This window comes from Argiope bruennichi, chromosome 10, assembly GCF_947563725.1.
Source record: "Argiope bruennichi chromosome 10, qqArgBrue1.1, whole genome shotgun sequence".
Lineage (NCBI taxonomy): Eukaryota > Metazoa > Arthropoda > Arachnida > Araneae > Araneidae > Argiope > Argiope bruennichi.
The window spans coordinates 117177294-117192691 of record NC_079160.1 but is presented as its reverse complement, the minus strand read 5'-3'; the positions used below and the strand labels follow the sequence as shown (position 1 = coordinate 117192691).

At 27.7% G+C, this 15398-nt stretch overlaps 1 protein-coding gene across 1 annotated transcript; it reads left to right on the top strand.

Annotated features, from left to right (window-relative positions):
- The first annotated feature begins 5924 nt into the window (after positions 1 to 5924).
- Positions 5925 to 15298, top strand: LOC129988342 (elongation factor 1-gamma-like). Its single transcript, XM_056096543.1, has 10 exons — positions 5925 to 6084; positions 6207 to 6356; positions 8401 to 8464; positions 9823 to 9965; positions 10123 to 10266; positions 12009 to 12138; positions 12957 to 13170; positions 14091 to 14260; positions 14836 to 14960; positions 15055 to 15298. The coding sequence occupies exons 1-10, from the start codon at positions 6076 to 6078 to the stop codon at positions 15205 to 15207; spliced, it is 1302 nt and encodes a 433-aa protein (XP_055952518.1). The 5' UTR covers positions 5925 to 6075; the 3' UTR covers positions 15208 to 15298.
- Positions 15299 to 15398: the final 100 nt, after the last annotated feature.

The window sequence follows — 15398 nt, the reverse complement described above, 5'->3', positions numbered from 1 at the left end:
AGATAAATCAGATGAGTAATTTGATGTTCTATGACAGTATTATTTTCTGTTAACACAATCGCTTTTATTTTTACATATCATGCTATACGTACTCATCTGCAAAAGTCTCTGGAATTTCTACACTTTTATCTTTCTATTTAACTATTGTTTGTCAACGGATTCTAAAACCCACCGCGCTTTTGTGCTTGCTTTTGGATGGGTTTAATTTTACAAAGTAGGGGTGAGGGGAAAGAGAAAATGTTTACATTCAATAATAAAATCCGGAATTGCATACATCATTCCGGTTCTCACCCCTTAGTGAGAGAATTGTCGAAAAGTGATCGTCTCAGAAAACTGAAATGAACAGTATGCGCGCGCGCGCGTGTGTGTTATTTTTGTTGATACTAAATCTTTCGACTTAAATATGCATATGTTAGATATCAATGCTCATTTTCAACCCCATTTGTCCTAAAGTTATTTCAACTCACCTACCCACCCCTTTGTCCTAACCTGCCGTTATGTAAACTGCGCATACGCCAGCTGCTATACATTTTACATCACATGCATTCTATATGATTGAAGATCCTTCATAAACTTCCTTCGTGCTCTTGGTTATAGTCATTTACTGTAATGTCTTCGAATGTGTGTTACTGTATAAATAAATGATTTTGATGTTTCACAATATTCTCTGCTTAAATTTCCAATCGCATTTTATTATTTTTTTGCAACTGTTTTTGTATATAATCGGTAAACACGAATCTTTGGATATTTCATCTGAAAAGACTATGACATACCTCTTTGAAGTTCCTATGTCTGTACCAAAACTGCTCTTTGTAATGGAACAATTTTTCAACTTTAACACTATATCACGTCATGCTTAATTTATTCCTCGATTTGCCAATTTGTTTTAAGGTGGCAATCTATTGTAAAAATTCTCAAAACGCTTTCCTTTTAAATATAAACATTTGAGAAACAAATTCAGATCTATGCCTTACACGTTCAATCATACCCAATTTAAGATATGAGACAACGTTCAGAATGAATGTTTTAAAAAATCTCTAAAATAATTATTTTTTCGAATTTTTGCATAAAAAAGGTATAAGAAACATCTGTGGAACCAAAACATATAAGTTATATGCCAAAACTTTTTTTAAAATTGTGGTAAAAATGACTTTTTTTGGGGGGAGGAGTGTTAAAAGAGATATATAAAGCAATATTCTTTTAGTTTAGAGGTTTAGCAAGTGATTTGCTTAAAACGTTGTTGATAGTTTAGGAAATGTACTTCCTAGTTTCTGAACTAAAAAATAAGCTGCATTTCTATTAAGTCTTTAACTATTTGAGTTTCACTGATAAATAATACAAAGTTTTCTGCTTTTTCGCATTGTGAAACATTAAACAACTATAGAATATTTCTAAATAAATATACTATTTATTCTCTAGTGCAGGAACTGTAGAACATATTAAGAAATTACTATAGCAAATTTTAATTAAAAAATATATTAGATTCTATTTTATGAAATTTTTCGTAAGAAAGTTCTACCAAAGATTAGAATTTGAGAATAAAAGCATTTAAAAATGCAAAATAACATTAAAACATAATAAATGCAGATATAAATACAATGCAACTTCCTAAAAACTTAGATTTCCTTTAGACATAGAAATAAAATTCTAGCGATTTTATTTTTAAAAAAATATTAAATTCTTAAAAAAAGTTTAGATTTTTCAAAAAATCAACTTTTTAATGTAATCGCACCACTTGTTCAGGGCTTCCAAAATCAGTATAACTTTCCAAAAACTTAGACTTCCCATGGATTTATAAATAAAACCAAACAATTTTATAAAATGCTGCTCAAGCCTTAATAATTTTAAATTTTAAAAAATTGACTTTCATCATTATCACCTGCCTTAACGCTATCAATATGGAAAAGCCACAAGCATTTATTCAACGAAGCTACAGAGCCCGCCTATCCTTTCGTTGTGATTGTTTGAATACTTGTGGAGAGTGCTTTGTTCGTTAGAGACGCTCATCCAGGGCCGTTTGGAGGATAGGAATATTTTCTAAGAATACTGAACGGATATCCGAGCATACATTTGCTTTGTAGATATCAAATAAACGGAGACTTCTTTTATATAACAACCCTTTAAAAATGCGGGCTGTCATTTCGCTTTTTGAAAGGGATGGAGAATTTTTCTTATATTTGAAAGAGAAACTCGGTCATTCTGTTATTCTTAAATATCTGGATTAAAATTTTCTTAAGGGTTATGAGAAGGTTAGAGTTACACGAGTTTTCCTTAATCACCTCGTTTGGAACCGAGTATCACAATATACATCTTTCTTCAAAGAAAATCATTTCATGGTTGACCATCGTTCCTAAGGTGCAATAAACCTTTCACCAAAAAGAATGTGATTGCCTTCTGCTTATCTTGTTCTATATATACAAATTGTTGCAGCACAAGAGTTAGAAAATTCTAGGAGGAAATTATTATATTTTGACGACTTGAAATCTCATAGCAATACTGGGTTAGAAATTTTTGTCAGGCACGTTGGAAACTAAATGACATATTTCCTTGTTGTTGCTATATTACTAAACAACTAAGAATATTCCTCTTTCTTGTATATTCCCTAATAAGGATATTATTCGCATTTCTCGAACATAAAAATTGCAAATCTAGATCGCCACGATTGCTCAGATTTTTATTTTCAGTGTCCAACATATGATTCTTTAATATGCGTAGTATAATGAAAAAAAATAATTTGAGCTTTATTGACGATAGATTTAAACTAAACTCGGACACAGAACTCTAATTTTTATAACACAATAACATACCAAATTTCATTTGTCTAATTTTTTAAATTATCGACATGTATGCGATTGCACAGATTGTCAATCTATTGATGGATTTGATTCAAAATTCGATGGGTATATATACTTTAGATCATAAAATTGAATGCCAAATTCTATCCATTTAACTCTTAGAGTTTTGTATTTATTGTGTTCACTTAGATAGGGACGCGTCTTAATTGTGCTTTTAATTCAAAATTTCATTGAAATCTACAAATTCGGTGTAAAAACTGAATGCCAAGTTTCATTTGTCTAACTAAAAACTAAAAGCATTTTTGAATTATCATGTTCGCAGGCAAACAAACTTAAATCCAAAAACGGGTTTTTTTGGAATCAAAGAATTTTGAAACATAAAAAGCAGTTAAAATCTCGAAATTTATTTATTTATTTATTTTTTTTTTTTTTAACGATTATAGTAATTTATATCTTTGCATGCGAGAAAGTAAAAAGAAAAAATAGGATTTTTGTAAGATTTTTAGCACATTATTGCCAAAAGTAGATATGTAAGAAAAAATATGAGAAATAGGAAGAAGAGACTTTGTGCCTTTTTAAAATTGTTTTGTGGAAAACAAATCTTCTTCTTCTTAAAAAAAAAAAAAAAAAGGACTGAATTTCATTTTGAAAAAAAAACTAAATATCCATTTTTTTTTTTCTTTTTGTAAAGAATATTAGAATTTTGGAGAATATTTTCTATTCATAATGCCATCATTTCTTATAAGAAAATTTCAAAACTTATTATGAACTTGAGGCATAATATGATAACAAGACTTTATATATAAAAAAAATATCTCAAATTGGCCAAAAACTATCATCATTGGATAGGCTTAGTGCAAAGTTGCAAGATGATTTTTTAAGTTCAGCAAGATGATATACAGAGCTTTGTCCAATGAAATCAAAATTTGAATTTTACTTTTTAGGATCTCTATATTACAACAATTACAGTATTTAAAAATAATTTATTTGAACCTTATCCAAATTTCGTTACTGTACTAAAAATTAAGACGGCCTAGCCAATTACCATCATGTATTCAAAAAAAAAAAAAAAAAAAAGATATTTTTCTATAATGGAAAAAAAAAATTCTTGAAATTCAAACATTAGTGAAGAAAAACATTAATCATTGAAATTAAATATTAGTCAAGAAAATTTCATCGCCTGAACTATTTTATATATTGTATCTGAACTAGACAAGGAGTTAAATTATAATGATATTACCATCAGATCCTGTATAAAATATATATAAAAAATAAACAAAAGCTACATAAAATTTCAACATCAAAGAACATTAAAATTTCTAAAATTGTTCTAAAAGGCATATTCCAACTCTCCAGAATATATTTGTACATAATTTGGTAGCTTTAGGTTAAACGATCTGGCCTGTGAAGCGCACATACACACATTCATTCTCTTTTATTATTAACAGAAATAGAGATTAAACAATTAATTTTGTTATCTAATTTGTGTAATTGATTTTTTTTTTTTTTTTTACTGATTGTAATGCTACGTTTATAAAATTATTCTAATCACTTACTATTTTCAATTGTTCCTTAAGTCTTTATTTACCAGTTTGTGTAACACAATCAGAGCCGGATATAAAGAGATGGTCACGACTCTCCCAGGGAATAAAAAAGAAAGAAACAAACAAAAACATTAAGCAATATTTTCTAATTTTGGAAAAATGTTGCCAAAAACTCGCATTTGCATTATCGCAAAAGTCGGTTGCATTTCATCTGTTGATAGGGCTATAAATAAAGGTTTGATTTTTTAAAAAATGATCAAAACTGGTTTGGTAAAATAATTAAACAAACTGGTTTGTTTTTTAAATCCATCGTTTTCAGCTTTACATATCCAGTTTTCTTAAAAAAGATTAAAAATAAAAAAACTGCATTGGTGAATCTCAATTCGTCTTGGAGATTCTCAAATAAAGTCATTGTTATTAAAATGTAAATCAAAAGGCATGTCCATAAAAAAGTGTCATATATATTATATACTATGAAGGAAATTGTAATATACTCCATATTATATGCAGAATATGATATGGTTGAAGCTTAGGGTAAATTTCATGTTGACGGTTCAATCATGGAAACTTTAAGCCTCGATTTACACTAATACTTCTTTCTTTCCTATAAAATTAATTAACAAAAATTTAAAACTTGCAGCTTTAATAATGCATTTAAAACCATGCTATGCAGCGTATAATATCGCCGTTTAGTCCCAACGCCTTATTACTAGTCGATGTGGTTCTTTTTATAGACCCTTTCAGAAAATTTCCGTACCCATGATATTCTTGATGTGAGCAACTGTAAAATTTCAGTCTGTATTCTACTAATAAATATAATGAATCGTAAAATGCAATTTACTATTATTTAGTTGCACGAAATTTGTTTCATAGCCCAGCAAATTATCAACTTTTACTTGATCTCTATTTTATTTGGATCAGTTTTAGGGATTTCGTTTTGAAACCCGATTTCTCCAATAATACGATTGGTGAGAGGGCATAGTTTTAGATGAATTTCGCATTTAATGTCAAAACATTTTCCCGTTCGTGAAGTGCAAAAGCTTGTGGTTGGAAGATGCGGACTCCCTTTCTCTGTTTTCATTTTAATCATTCAAAATGATAAGAACCTTTTTAAAATAGTTTTAATGACATTTCGGAACGCGAAGCTGATAAAGCTAGACTATGCTGTCATATGGATAATAAACTATTGTGGAAGTTAGACTTGTTAAATTTTTATCAGGTATTATATTCTAATAACGCTTTCTTTTCTCTAATGCTTTTATAATGCTCATTCCATTATTGTCTTATTCTACCAATCATTAAATTAAAATTTTATTATTTAGGAAAACTTAGCCTTTCCTTTAGTATAAAATGCATTCAAAACATACTCACGTAATACTCGTCAATAAATTTGCCACATAAATTTCATTTTAGAAATCAAAATCATTGGCATTTAGCAGAAGGAAAATGAAACTGACATCAAAATATAAATCTAGACAATTGACTGGCTAATGTTTCATGTGCAAATTCATTTATGAAGTGATATCAAATAAATTTCAGGAATGCATTTTTTACTCTTTATAAATTATTTATACTTCGTCTACAATCACGATAATTTGTTCGTCAGTTTTGAAAAGTATTACCAAAAATTATACAGATTTTTTTTTTGATTGGCAACGTTTATGAATACTTTGGAAATTCTACTTTTTCCTTCGCTCTTTCTTCTTTCGCTTTTGTCCACTCTGTAAACGTGAGCCATGGCTTGTGTAAGATTTTATTTAGATATCTTTCATAATCTTTCAGGATTCGGACCGAAATATTGCAGTTTTTGTGAAAGAATATAGTGTATTTATAAATCATTTGAAATAAATGATTATTTTCCTTTCAGACGCTGTACACATATCCCAACAACTTTCGTGCTCAAAAGGCATTGATCGCTGCACAGTACAGTGGTACTGCTGTCAATGTACCCGAAGATTTTAGTTTGGGTGAAACAAATAAGACAGCTGGATTTCTCAAAAAATTCCCCAATGGAAAGGTAAGAAATAAGTTTTAAATAGTGTAATCGGCGTTTTAAAAATTTGACGTTGCAGGTCACCGGCATTTTGAGCGATGTGTTAAATGATGCATGCAGATGTCATGTTGGATTAAGATTGTGGTGTAAAATGTTTTATTTTTGTATACACTAGAAATAGTTGTTCGAAATTGATTCATATAGTCTCGTATTAATTTTTGTATTAAAGCTGAATGGGAAAAATTAATCTTATTCTAATTGCATCATCATGAAAATAAACTATGATGGACATCGTAAGACATGACAAGGAATTAATAATCTGTTATTAGAATTGGACTATTAAAATCGGAAGTCGTGCATTATTACAGCTAATCATTTCTCATATAAAGGCAAAATAATGTAATGAACGTAAACATTTGTTCTCTTAAGACTATAGAAAATTTACCATTTTTTATAAAGGCTCTCTTACATGTAGGTCTCTTAAAATTGTGTTAAATATTCAAATTCCTAATTATTTCCAATTTTTGCAAAATTTTCATCATGCCAAAATGGCTTTTCCTCTTATACAAGGCATGTTCTGATTTCTGTGCAGATCATGCAAGACTTGGAGGTAAAGCAAAAGAACGAATCTTCCAGTTAACAGTTAAATGACTGTAATCTTAAAATTTTGTTCGATATATTGTCGAATACCTGCATTTTTTTTCTCAGTATTGAAGTTGAAAAATGGACAATGTGTAAATGAACCTGCTTACTCGTGCCTAGGCTCCTTTGGGTCATAGAGCAAGAAAAGCAGGTATATTAAAAAGATTCCCATATTTTTGTTACTGTTTCATTTTTTAATGTAGTATTTTATGGGAGTCCTGACAAAAAAATAATATTGATGCATGGTGTAATAGTGATGAGATGAGGATATAAAGTTTTCAAAATTATGTAGAATCGGTTTAATCTGGGTCAAATTTCTATCTTGTGGTGTGTATGTTGCAGGCTAGTTAGAAGTATACAAATTTTTACTGTTTCAGATGTATGTTTGCTATGTCAGTGTTATTTACAGTAGTAAAAAAATATATAATGCTTATTAAACATTTTTAAAGTAATTTCTCCATTTTGTTTAGATTATGTATATCTGAAAGTTAAAAGTGAGAGTATCAAGAAAATATTAATTACAATATTTAATATATTCCATCAATGCAGGATTTACAAGAAGGTTATATTTATCTTATACATATATTTAAACTATTTCAATAAGTTTTTTATGTAGCTTCAGACATTAATTATATCCATTTGAATCTAGTTTTATAATGAACTCTAAACAAGTATTCTCTGAAACAAGTACGAATTTTAAAATTATTTTCCTTTTAAATTATAGATTATCATATTAAATATTTGTAAGTAAGTATAGAAATTTTTTTTAATGTCGTTTTCATTTAACATCATATGGAACTTATACTATAAAAAAAATGGGATAAATAATCATTTATATGGTAATGAGTTGATTCAAATTTGTTATTTATATTAACCTGAACTCGCATTATAAATAGCAATTTAGTATTAATGAATGTTTGAAGGTAGGCTATGACAGGAATAAATACTTTTAAAAAAAAATGCAAGGCTATGAGTGAGTTAAAAACTGCAGACTAGGTGGATTTTAAGTAACAAAATATTGATTGCTTAAGTCGTAACGGTTTTGTTTTATAAAAGTGGTATATTATAAATTGGCTTCTTAAATTTTCCATTTAAAATCTTTCTTTCCTCCATAAGAAAAAAAGGTGTTTTCAGTTATTTTATATTGAATCTTGGTAAGTTTAGGAGGGGAGGATTCTCACTATCTTCTTACAACTTCGCTCAAAGGTGTGAATTCTAGAAATTTTTTTCTAAGAATAAGTTAATGTAGTATTGTAAATTACTTTTAATGAATGTTGGATTATATGACCCAGCTGTATTATTTTTTAAATGCTTGAATATAGTAACAACTGATTCGGAGATAAAATTTTAGCAAAATGCTCATAATCTCTTCTAAACATTGCAGCTTTTTTTTATATAATAAATATTTTCTTTTATTTTAATTCAGGTTCCTGCTTTGGAGACTCCAGATAAAAAATATCTATCTGAAAGCAATGCTATTGCCTTTTATGGTAAGCAAATACACATGAACAGCTCTTTAATAAAATATCTGAATTTAATTGAATATTTTATATAATATATAGTGCATCCTAAAATTTAATTGGTAAACCATTTTTGAAAATATAAGTTGAAAATTGATGTATTAATTGAAAAAATCAATAGAATCAAAGATAAATGTTGTATGTTTGAAAAAAATGATTTAAAAGAATTTTTGTAAAAATTTTTTTTCAAATATTACCTTATTTGTATTGTCAATTATAAATTATTTTTTCTATATCTCTTGTTATTTTATCTTGTAGACCATTTATTGGTTTATGAGAAATTCCAAGAGAAAAAGCAAATTGAATATCATGTTACGGCTTATGAACTACTGATTGGTTCATGAGTAACCAACGTGATATACATGTTATTGAATTCCATTCTGTAAGTTTTATTATGTATAAAATGTATTTGCAAAGGTTAAAAAAGCTTATAAAATTAAAAAATATATAAAAGTTTTTTAATAAAAGAATTGTATTTAAAAGTTTGATCTTCAATCTGATATATATGTAATGTAGCATAAAATTGTATATTTCTTATATCTTTCTTGTAATTTTTGTCATATGTATTTTTGATCCCTTTTTTTCTGTAAGAGTTAATAGTAAACTTAATCACAGCTAAATGATACATTTAATCAGAAAAATTTGAATAGTTGACCTGTAATTCTAAAAAATTAAACCTTTTAGAAATTTCTTGTTTTCTCTTGTTTATTTACTTGCTTACCATCTCTTGGTTTGCTGGTAACCATTGAGAGAAACAATAAATTATCTTAATACGGCTTGTAAATCAAATTTGACTTATAAGTAACCATTTTGATATACAATTGATAGTATATTTACTGCTGCTTTTCTACTGCATTTGCTTAGTAGATATGTTTTTGATCAGGTGGTTCTTTTAGGGCACATTACATTACAAGTGGCTTGGACAATTCAAACATAGCTAGTAAATGTTAAAATAAATTTGTTAGCATACCAAATAAAAATGGTTAATTTTCATCATAATTTGTTCATGAAATGACAATAATATAGTAAGCATTTGGTAATGATTAAGGTCTAGCTAACTGAATCAAATATGGATTTAGCAAGAATCATTTGCCTCTATTAGTAGTTTGAAATTTTTTTTTAATAAAATTTTTTCCTCTTGTCTTGTTCAACTTTTACTGCTTATTAGTTCTTTCTCAATAAAAGAAAGATCAAGTTAACTTGAAGTGATTCTTAAATCACATTTTGATTTTAGAGCAACTGTCTGGTTAAAATTCTTATTGTATTAAAAAAAGTATTTTTGTGGAATAATCCTTCCAAGTTAATCATAATGAGAACTTCCTTTATAGTCGGTAATGACGAACTCAATGGCAAAACACAATTTGAAAAGGCCCAGATTTTGATGTGGATGAACTTTGCTGACAGTGAGATTTTGCCTCCATCTTGCACATGGGTTTTTCCCTGTTTAGGACTAGTACAATTTAATAAGCAAGTAATGTGGTATTTATATACTTACTCTAAATCTTTTAATAGAAATTTTTAAAATTTAGTAGTTATTGTAGTTACATGCATATATAAAACATAGACGTTCATTCTTTTATAGGTAGGTAATTATTTGATTTGCATAATAAAATTGATTTTTTTTATAGAGCACAGATAAAGCCAAGGAAGATGTGAAACGAATTCTCCAAATTCTGAATGACCATCTTTTACACAGCACATATTTAGTTGGTGAGCGCATTACACAGGCTGATATTAGCGTTGTTTGTAATCTGTTGTCTCTGTACCAGCTAGTAAGTTTTTGATATCTTGAATTTAGAATATTTTAAAACTTGAATTTTTTGTTCTGAAGTTTTTTACTTTCCTAAGATATTCCTTAAAAAATTTTTACTTTCATAAGAATTTAAATCTCTGTAAAAAGGTTTTAGTATATTATATAAAATAGCATAATAGAAATTGACTTGTTAATTGCCTATGCAAACTCCCAAGTTTCTAATTTACAGTTGAATTTAATTCAATCTTTTTAGTTTGTATATTACTCTTAAAGTCAAAAGTCAACATGTTTCTTATGTGTTTTTGTTTGTATTCTAGATTAAATTAAGAAGAATATTCATATTAAATTTCATATAAAAATATTAAATCAGGTTTGTGAACAATATTTATTTTTTTAGTATTTATCTTTAATTATTTAAAGTGTTATAAAATGTTTAATTATTGATGTTATAAAATCATTACATATTTTAAGATGTTTGAATAAGAAGTATTCATTTGAAAAAAAATATAACATTAAAAAAATGTTTGTAGTATTAATGCTGTAAATATTTTGGATTTTCTCTCTAAATATTTTTATACATGTTTTCTTAAACTGAATTGTTTGTGAATAATGCATTATCAGAACTGCTTAATCTGTTATGAATTATTTCAATTTTGTTTGCCTTCTGATTTAAACTAATTTATTAAGTTTGTAATTTTTTTAATTTGTGAGAAATATTTTATTGGATCTGTAAATATTACAATTATTGCCTATGATGCCTTCAATGGATCCTTATGATATAAAATGATTATACATATTACTGAGGCAGTTAAAAAAATGCAAAATTTGAATGAATATGCGACTTTTTTTTGTATATTAATATTGCTACAATATTCATTATTGAGCATGTAATATTTTAGTATTGTAATTTTGCACATTCATTGTGTAAAAGCATTGTTATCTGTATTGGATTCTTTCTGATATTTAAAAGTAAAGATTTTATTTGGGTGTTCTGAATCAAAATGTTGATTTTATAATTTTTCCTTAATCTGGTCTCAACTTCCTTGCTTTGTTACCTTGTATTTGTTACTGATTTATTTGTGCTGAAGTTCGTAAAAGTAGTTGATTGCCTATGATGTTTTCAATGGATCCTTATGATATGAAATGATTAGAAACATTACTGAGGCAGGCATATTGAATACAAGTGTAGCAGTTGCATTTTCCACGATATGTCATTTTAGTGCTTCATTTTAAGTTTTTATTTTGGTACTTTGATAGTTTGCATCCTATATATATCGAAGATTAATGTTTTGGTGATGGCCTTTTTACAAATCAGTCTTGTTCTATGATGTTTTCAATGGATCCTTATGATGTAACATGATTATACATATAACTGAGGTTTGTTGGATTGATTTGAAATAGTTTTTTTTAAACCATCTGGTTTAAAGTTTTTTTTTTTTTGCTATATAATTTTTCCTCTTTCTCTAATATTTGTAATAGCCTATTTTTTATAAATTTGGACAGTTAATGATGGGAATTTTAATGGAGAGATGAGTATTGGGAATTGTTTTTTTGCTGTTAGAAGAAATAAAAATGAAACTGGAGAGGAAATGATTACTTTAATTTGAAAGTGATTAATTTTTTCAAAAAGTAGGTAATAAATAATTTTAATTTAATATTGAACGATTTTATTGAAATAGATTAGAAATATTTTCTGCTCATTAAATTTTTTATTGTTTTAAGTAATTCATAAGTGGTATTTATATTATATTCTTTTTTTAGGTTTTGGAACCCTCATTCAGACAACCTTACAGATGTGTTAACAGGTGGTTTAAAACTTGTATTAATCAACCACAGTTTAAAGCTGTTTTGGGTGATGTTGTTCTCTGTGAGAAAATGGCTCAATTTGATGGTGAGTCCTCCTTCTCCTTTCTTCATTAAATTTTAAAATGTAATTCATTATAATTAAATCTTATGTTCTATTGCAGTCAATTTGCTAAAGCGTGTTGCTTTTACATTGCAGGCTTAACTTTGTTCTAGTAGCATTAACTTGTTATTTTTAGAACAGAATTAGTAAATAGTTTTGTATTTATTTAATAGAAGTACATTTATGAAGATATGTTGGACATTATCTGTATAATGAGGTTAAATGTAAACAAGATATTGTTGCATTAAAATGAGAGACATTGAACTGTATAAATTATTTAAAAACAGAATTTAACTTTTTTCTTTTGTATTTTTATTTACATAGGTTTTATTAAAAATTAATCTTGATTGTTAAGTGGGAAAGTTGAAATAATATTAATTATATGTTGAAAAAATAGTATGATTTTTTTTCTCTGCAAATTAAGAAGAAATAATTACATTATTATATACCTGGGGCAGATAAGTTTTCAGACTCGAAGATAGTCTTGCCTTTGTACCTCATTTTTCATTTATTTCCCTGAGGAGAAAATGCCTGCTCTTATGGGGAAAACTAGTTGTGGTGATAAATATGTCAAAATAAAGCTTCAATATCAAATTTTAATAGATTTGTTATGTGTATTAATTACCGGTTGAAGAAATGTTTTTCACAAAATATAAATTTAGCTTATACTGTAGATAGAGTTAATTGCATTCTGTAATGTTAGTTCATTCATCACGTTAGTCAAGGAAGTTTAATTTTACATAAAGTTTAAATCTTTTTAAATTCTTTATTTAACATATATTCAAAGCGTTTTTCTTTAATAGCCAAGAAATTTGCTGACGTTCAGAAAGAGCTTGGTCAGGGAAAACCAGCTAAAGGCAAGGAAGTTGCTGCAGCTACTCCAAAAGACAACAAAAAGAAAAAGCAGGAGCCTAAACCTAAAAAGGAAGAGGTTGCCGCTGAAGAACCTGATGAGACTGAATTAGCCTTGGCTCAGGAACCAAAATCTAAAGATCCATTTGAAAAATTTCCTAAAGGGTATTTTTTTTTAGAGTTAATCTGTCTGTATTAGGCTGCTTTGAATTTCTAGTTATATGTAATATTTATTAGATCCAAATGCTTTTGTAATGTTGTCATAATCTAAAACTCAAGATATAGCATTTGGAACACTGAATTATTAATACTGCAAGGCTAAAATTCCTTGAAATTAAACAACTTGTGTTTTAATTACCAAAGGATTCAAAGTTATAAAACTAGTTCTGCTAAGTAATTGCATTATTTATCTGTAAAGATCTTTGTTATCTCTAGACTACATCGCAAGTCTTCTCAAAGCATGTCAAACTAATTTTATATTGGACTTAATGTCATATGCTAGTGTTATTCTAATGACATTCAAGATAGCTTGCATGACTTTCAACATCATTGTTGTGAATATGTTGTTCTATATAATGCTTCTGACAAATTTACTGCATTTTATATAATATTTCACCCTTGCCAATACATTGCTCCCCTTACAGGTCTGAACAGTTATAAATCTCACGTGTTTTTTTTATATATAAATTTATATTATTCAATCAATCAGATTGTACTTCTCAGTGTTTGTTTGGCACATTTCTGTTTCTTTTTGTTGTAAACCTGTCATGCCTGAATGATTTCTGGTTATTTGTAAATATAATAGCACCCTCCGTACAAAGGCATGATCTGACTTAAAGTGCAGATCGTGTAACATTTGGAGGCAAATAAAAGGTACAAATCTCTTGTGCTGCCTTCTTTGTAGTTGGCAGTATAAAAATTTGTCCAACAAACTAAACATTTTATCTATGCTTCCTTCTCCCTCCCATCCTTGCTTTCTTTATTTTCTTATGCCTTTGCTTATGTGTTTTATATAAGTTATCATAATTTTCAGTTAATCGTATTAATGATAATATGAATTTCAATGTTTCTTTTTTTTATTGTAGCACATTCAATATGGATGAGTTCAAACGTACTTACAGTAATGAAGACGAAAGTGTATCAATAAAATACTTCTGGGACAAATTTGATGCTGAAAATTATTCTATTTGGTACTGTGAATATCTCTTCCCACAAGAGTTGACTCTGACTTTCATGAGTTGCAATCTTATTGGAGGTATGTGAACTCATTTAATTGATTGGATTAAGGATTGAATTGATTTAAAGATAAATTGAATATTGTTTTGTTTTTATAGGAGTTAATACTTGTTAAAGAGTTTTAATTAAAGTTCAGTAATTAAAAGAATTTCACTTTCTAATTATGGTCAGTCTTTTTCACATGTAAAATTACTGTAGCATTTTTAAAATTCTTCTCTAAATATTGTAATAACACAATTGAGTTTTTGAATTTTTACTTATTTTTTTATATTAACTGCATAAATAATGCTGAAGAGATAGACTAACGACCCATAAATTTGTATATTTTGGAACTAAAAATTAAGATCAAGAATTGCTTTGATATGGAAATGTTTCTTGCTTATTTTATTTCTTTGGTTGTCATTGGAATGTATGTATATATAATATGTTATGCTCTTAACTGTGTGGTTAAATACATAATATATATAATAAATGCATTATAAGTTCATATATTGACCTTGAATCTTAGACTATGTTCTTTGATAGCCATAAGTGTAAAATCCTCCAGAAATATATTTTTACAATATATTTTGAGTGTTTCTTATTATTTTTTAGGTATGTTCCAAAGGTTAGATAAAATGAGAAAAAATGCTTTTGCCAGCGTGTGCCTTTTCGGAGAGGATAATAACAGCACAATTTCTGGTATTTGGGTATGGCGAGGTCATGAACTTGCATTCACAGTAAGTTTTAGTTTTATTATGGATTTTATGTTGTAAATATGTTTACCCATAGGACATTAAATATTCATCACTAATTATACATTTTAATTAACAGCTCTCTGAAGATTGGCAGATTGATTATGAATCTTATAGCTGGAAGAAACTTGACCCATCTTCTCCCGAGACTAAGAAAATAGTTAATGAATATCTTTCATGGTCTGGCGACTTTGGTGGAAAGAAGTTCAATCAAGGAAAAATCTTCAAATAAATTATAGAACTGCTGTAGAAATTCTAAATTCCTAAATATTTAAGCATTCTGTGAATGAAGTCTGGTGTCAATAAAACGTGCGAGATTTGTATTTGTTTATTTTCTTTATTTCATATGGGAAACATTTTAGGAAGTAAAGCTTCAATTTTTTTTATTGTATCTTATAGTTTTTGTGATTCTGAACTTCATAC

Coding starts and splice junctions, on each gene's coding strand:
- LOC129988342 (XM_056096543.1), top strand. Junction 9,966..10,122: donor TAGTACAATTTAATAAGCAA/GTAATGTGGTAT, acceptor TTTTTTTTATAG/AGCACAGATAAAGCCAAGGA. Junction 13,171..14,090: donor TTTGAAAAATTTCCTAAAGG/GTATTTTTTTTT, acceptor TTTTTATTGTAG/CACATTCAATATGGATGAGT.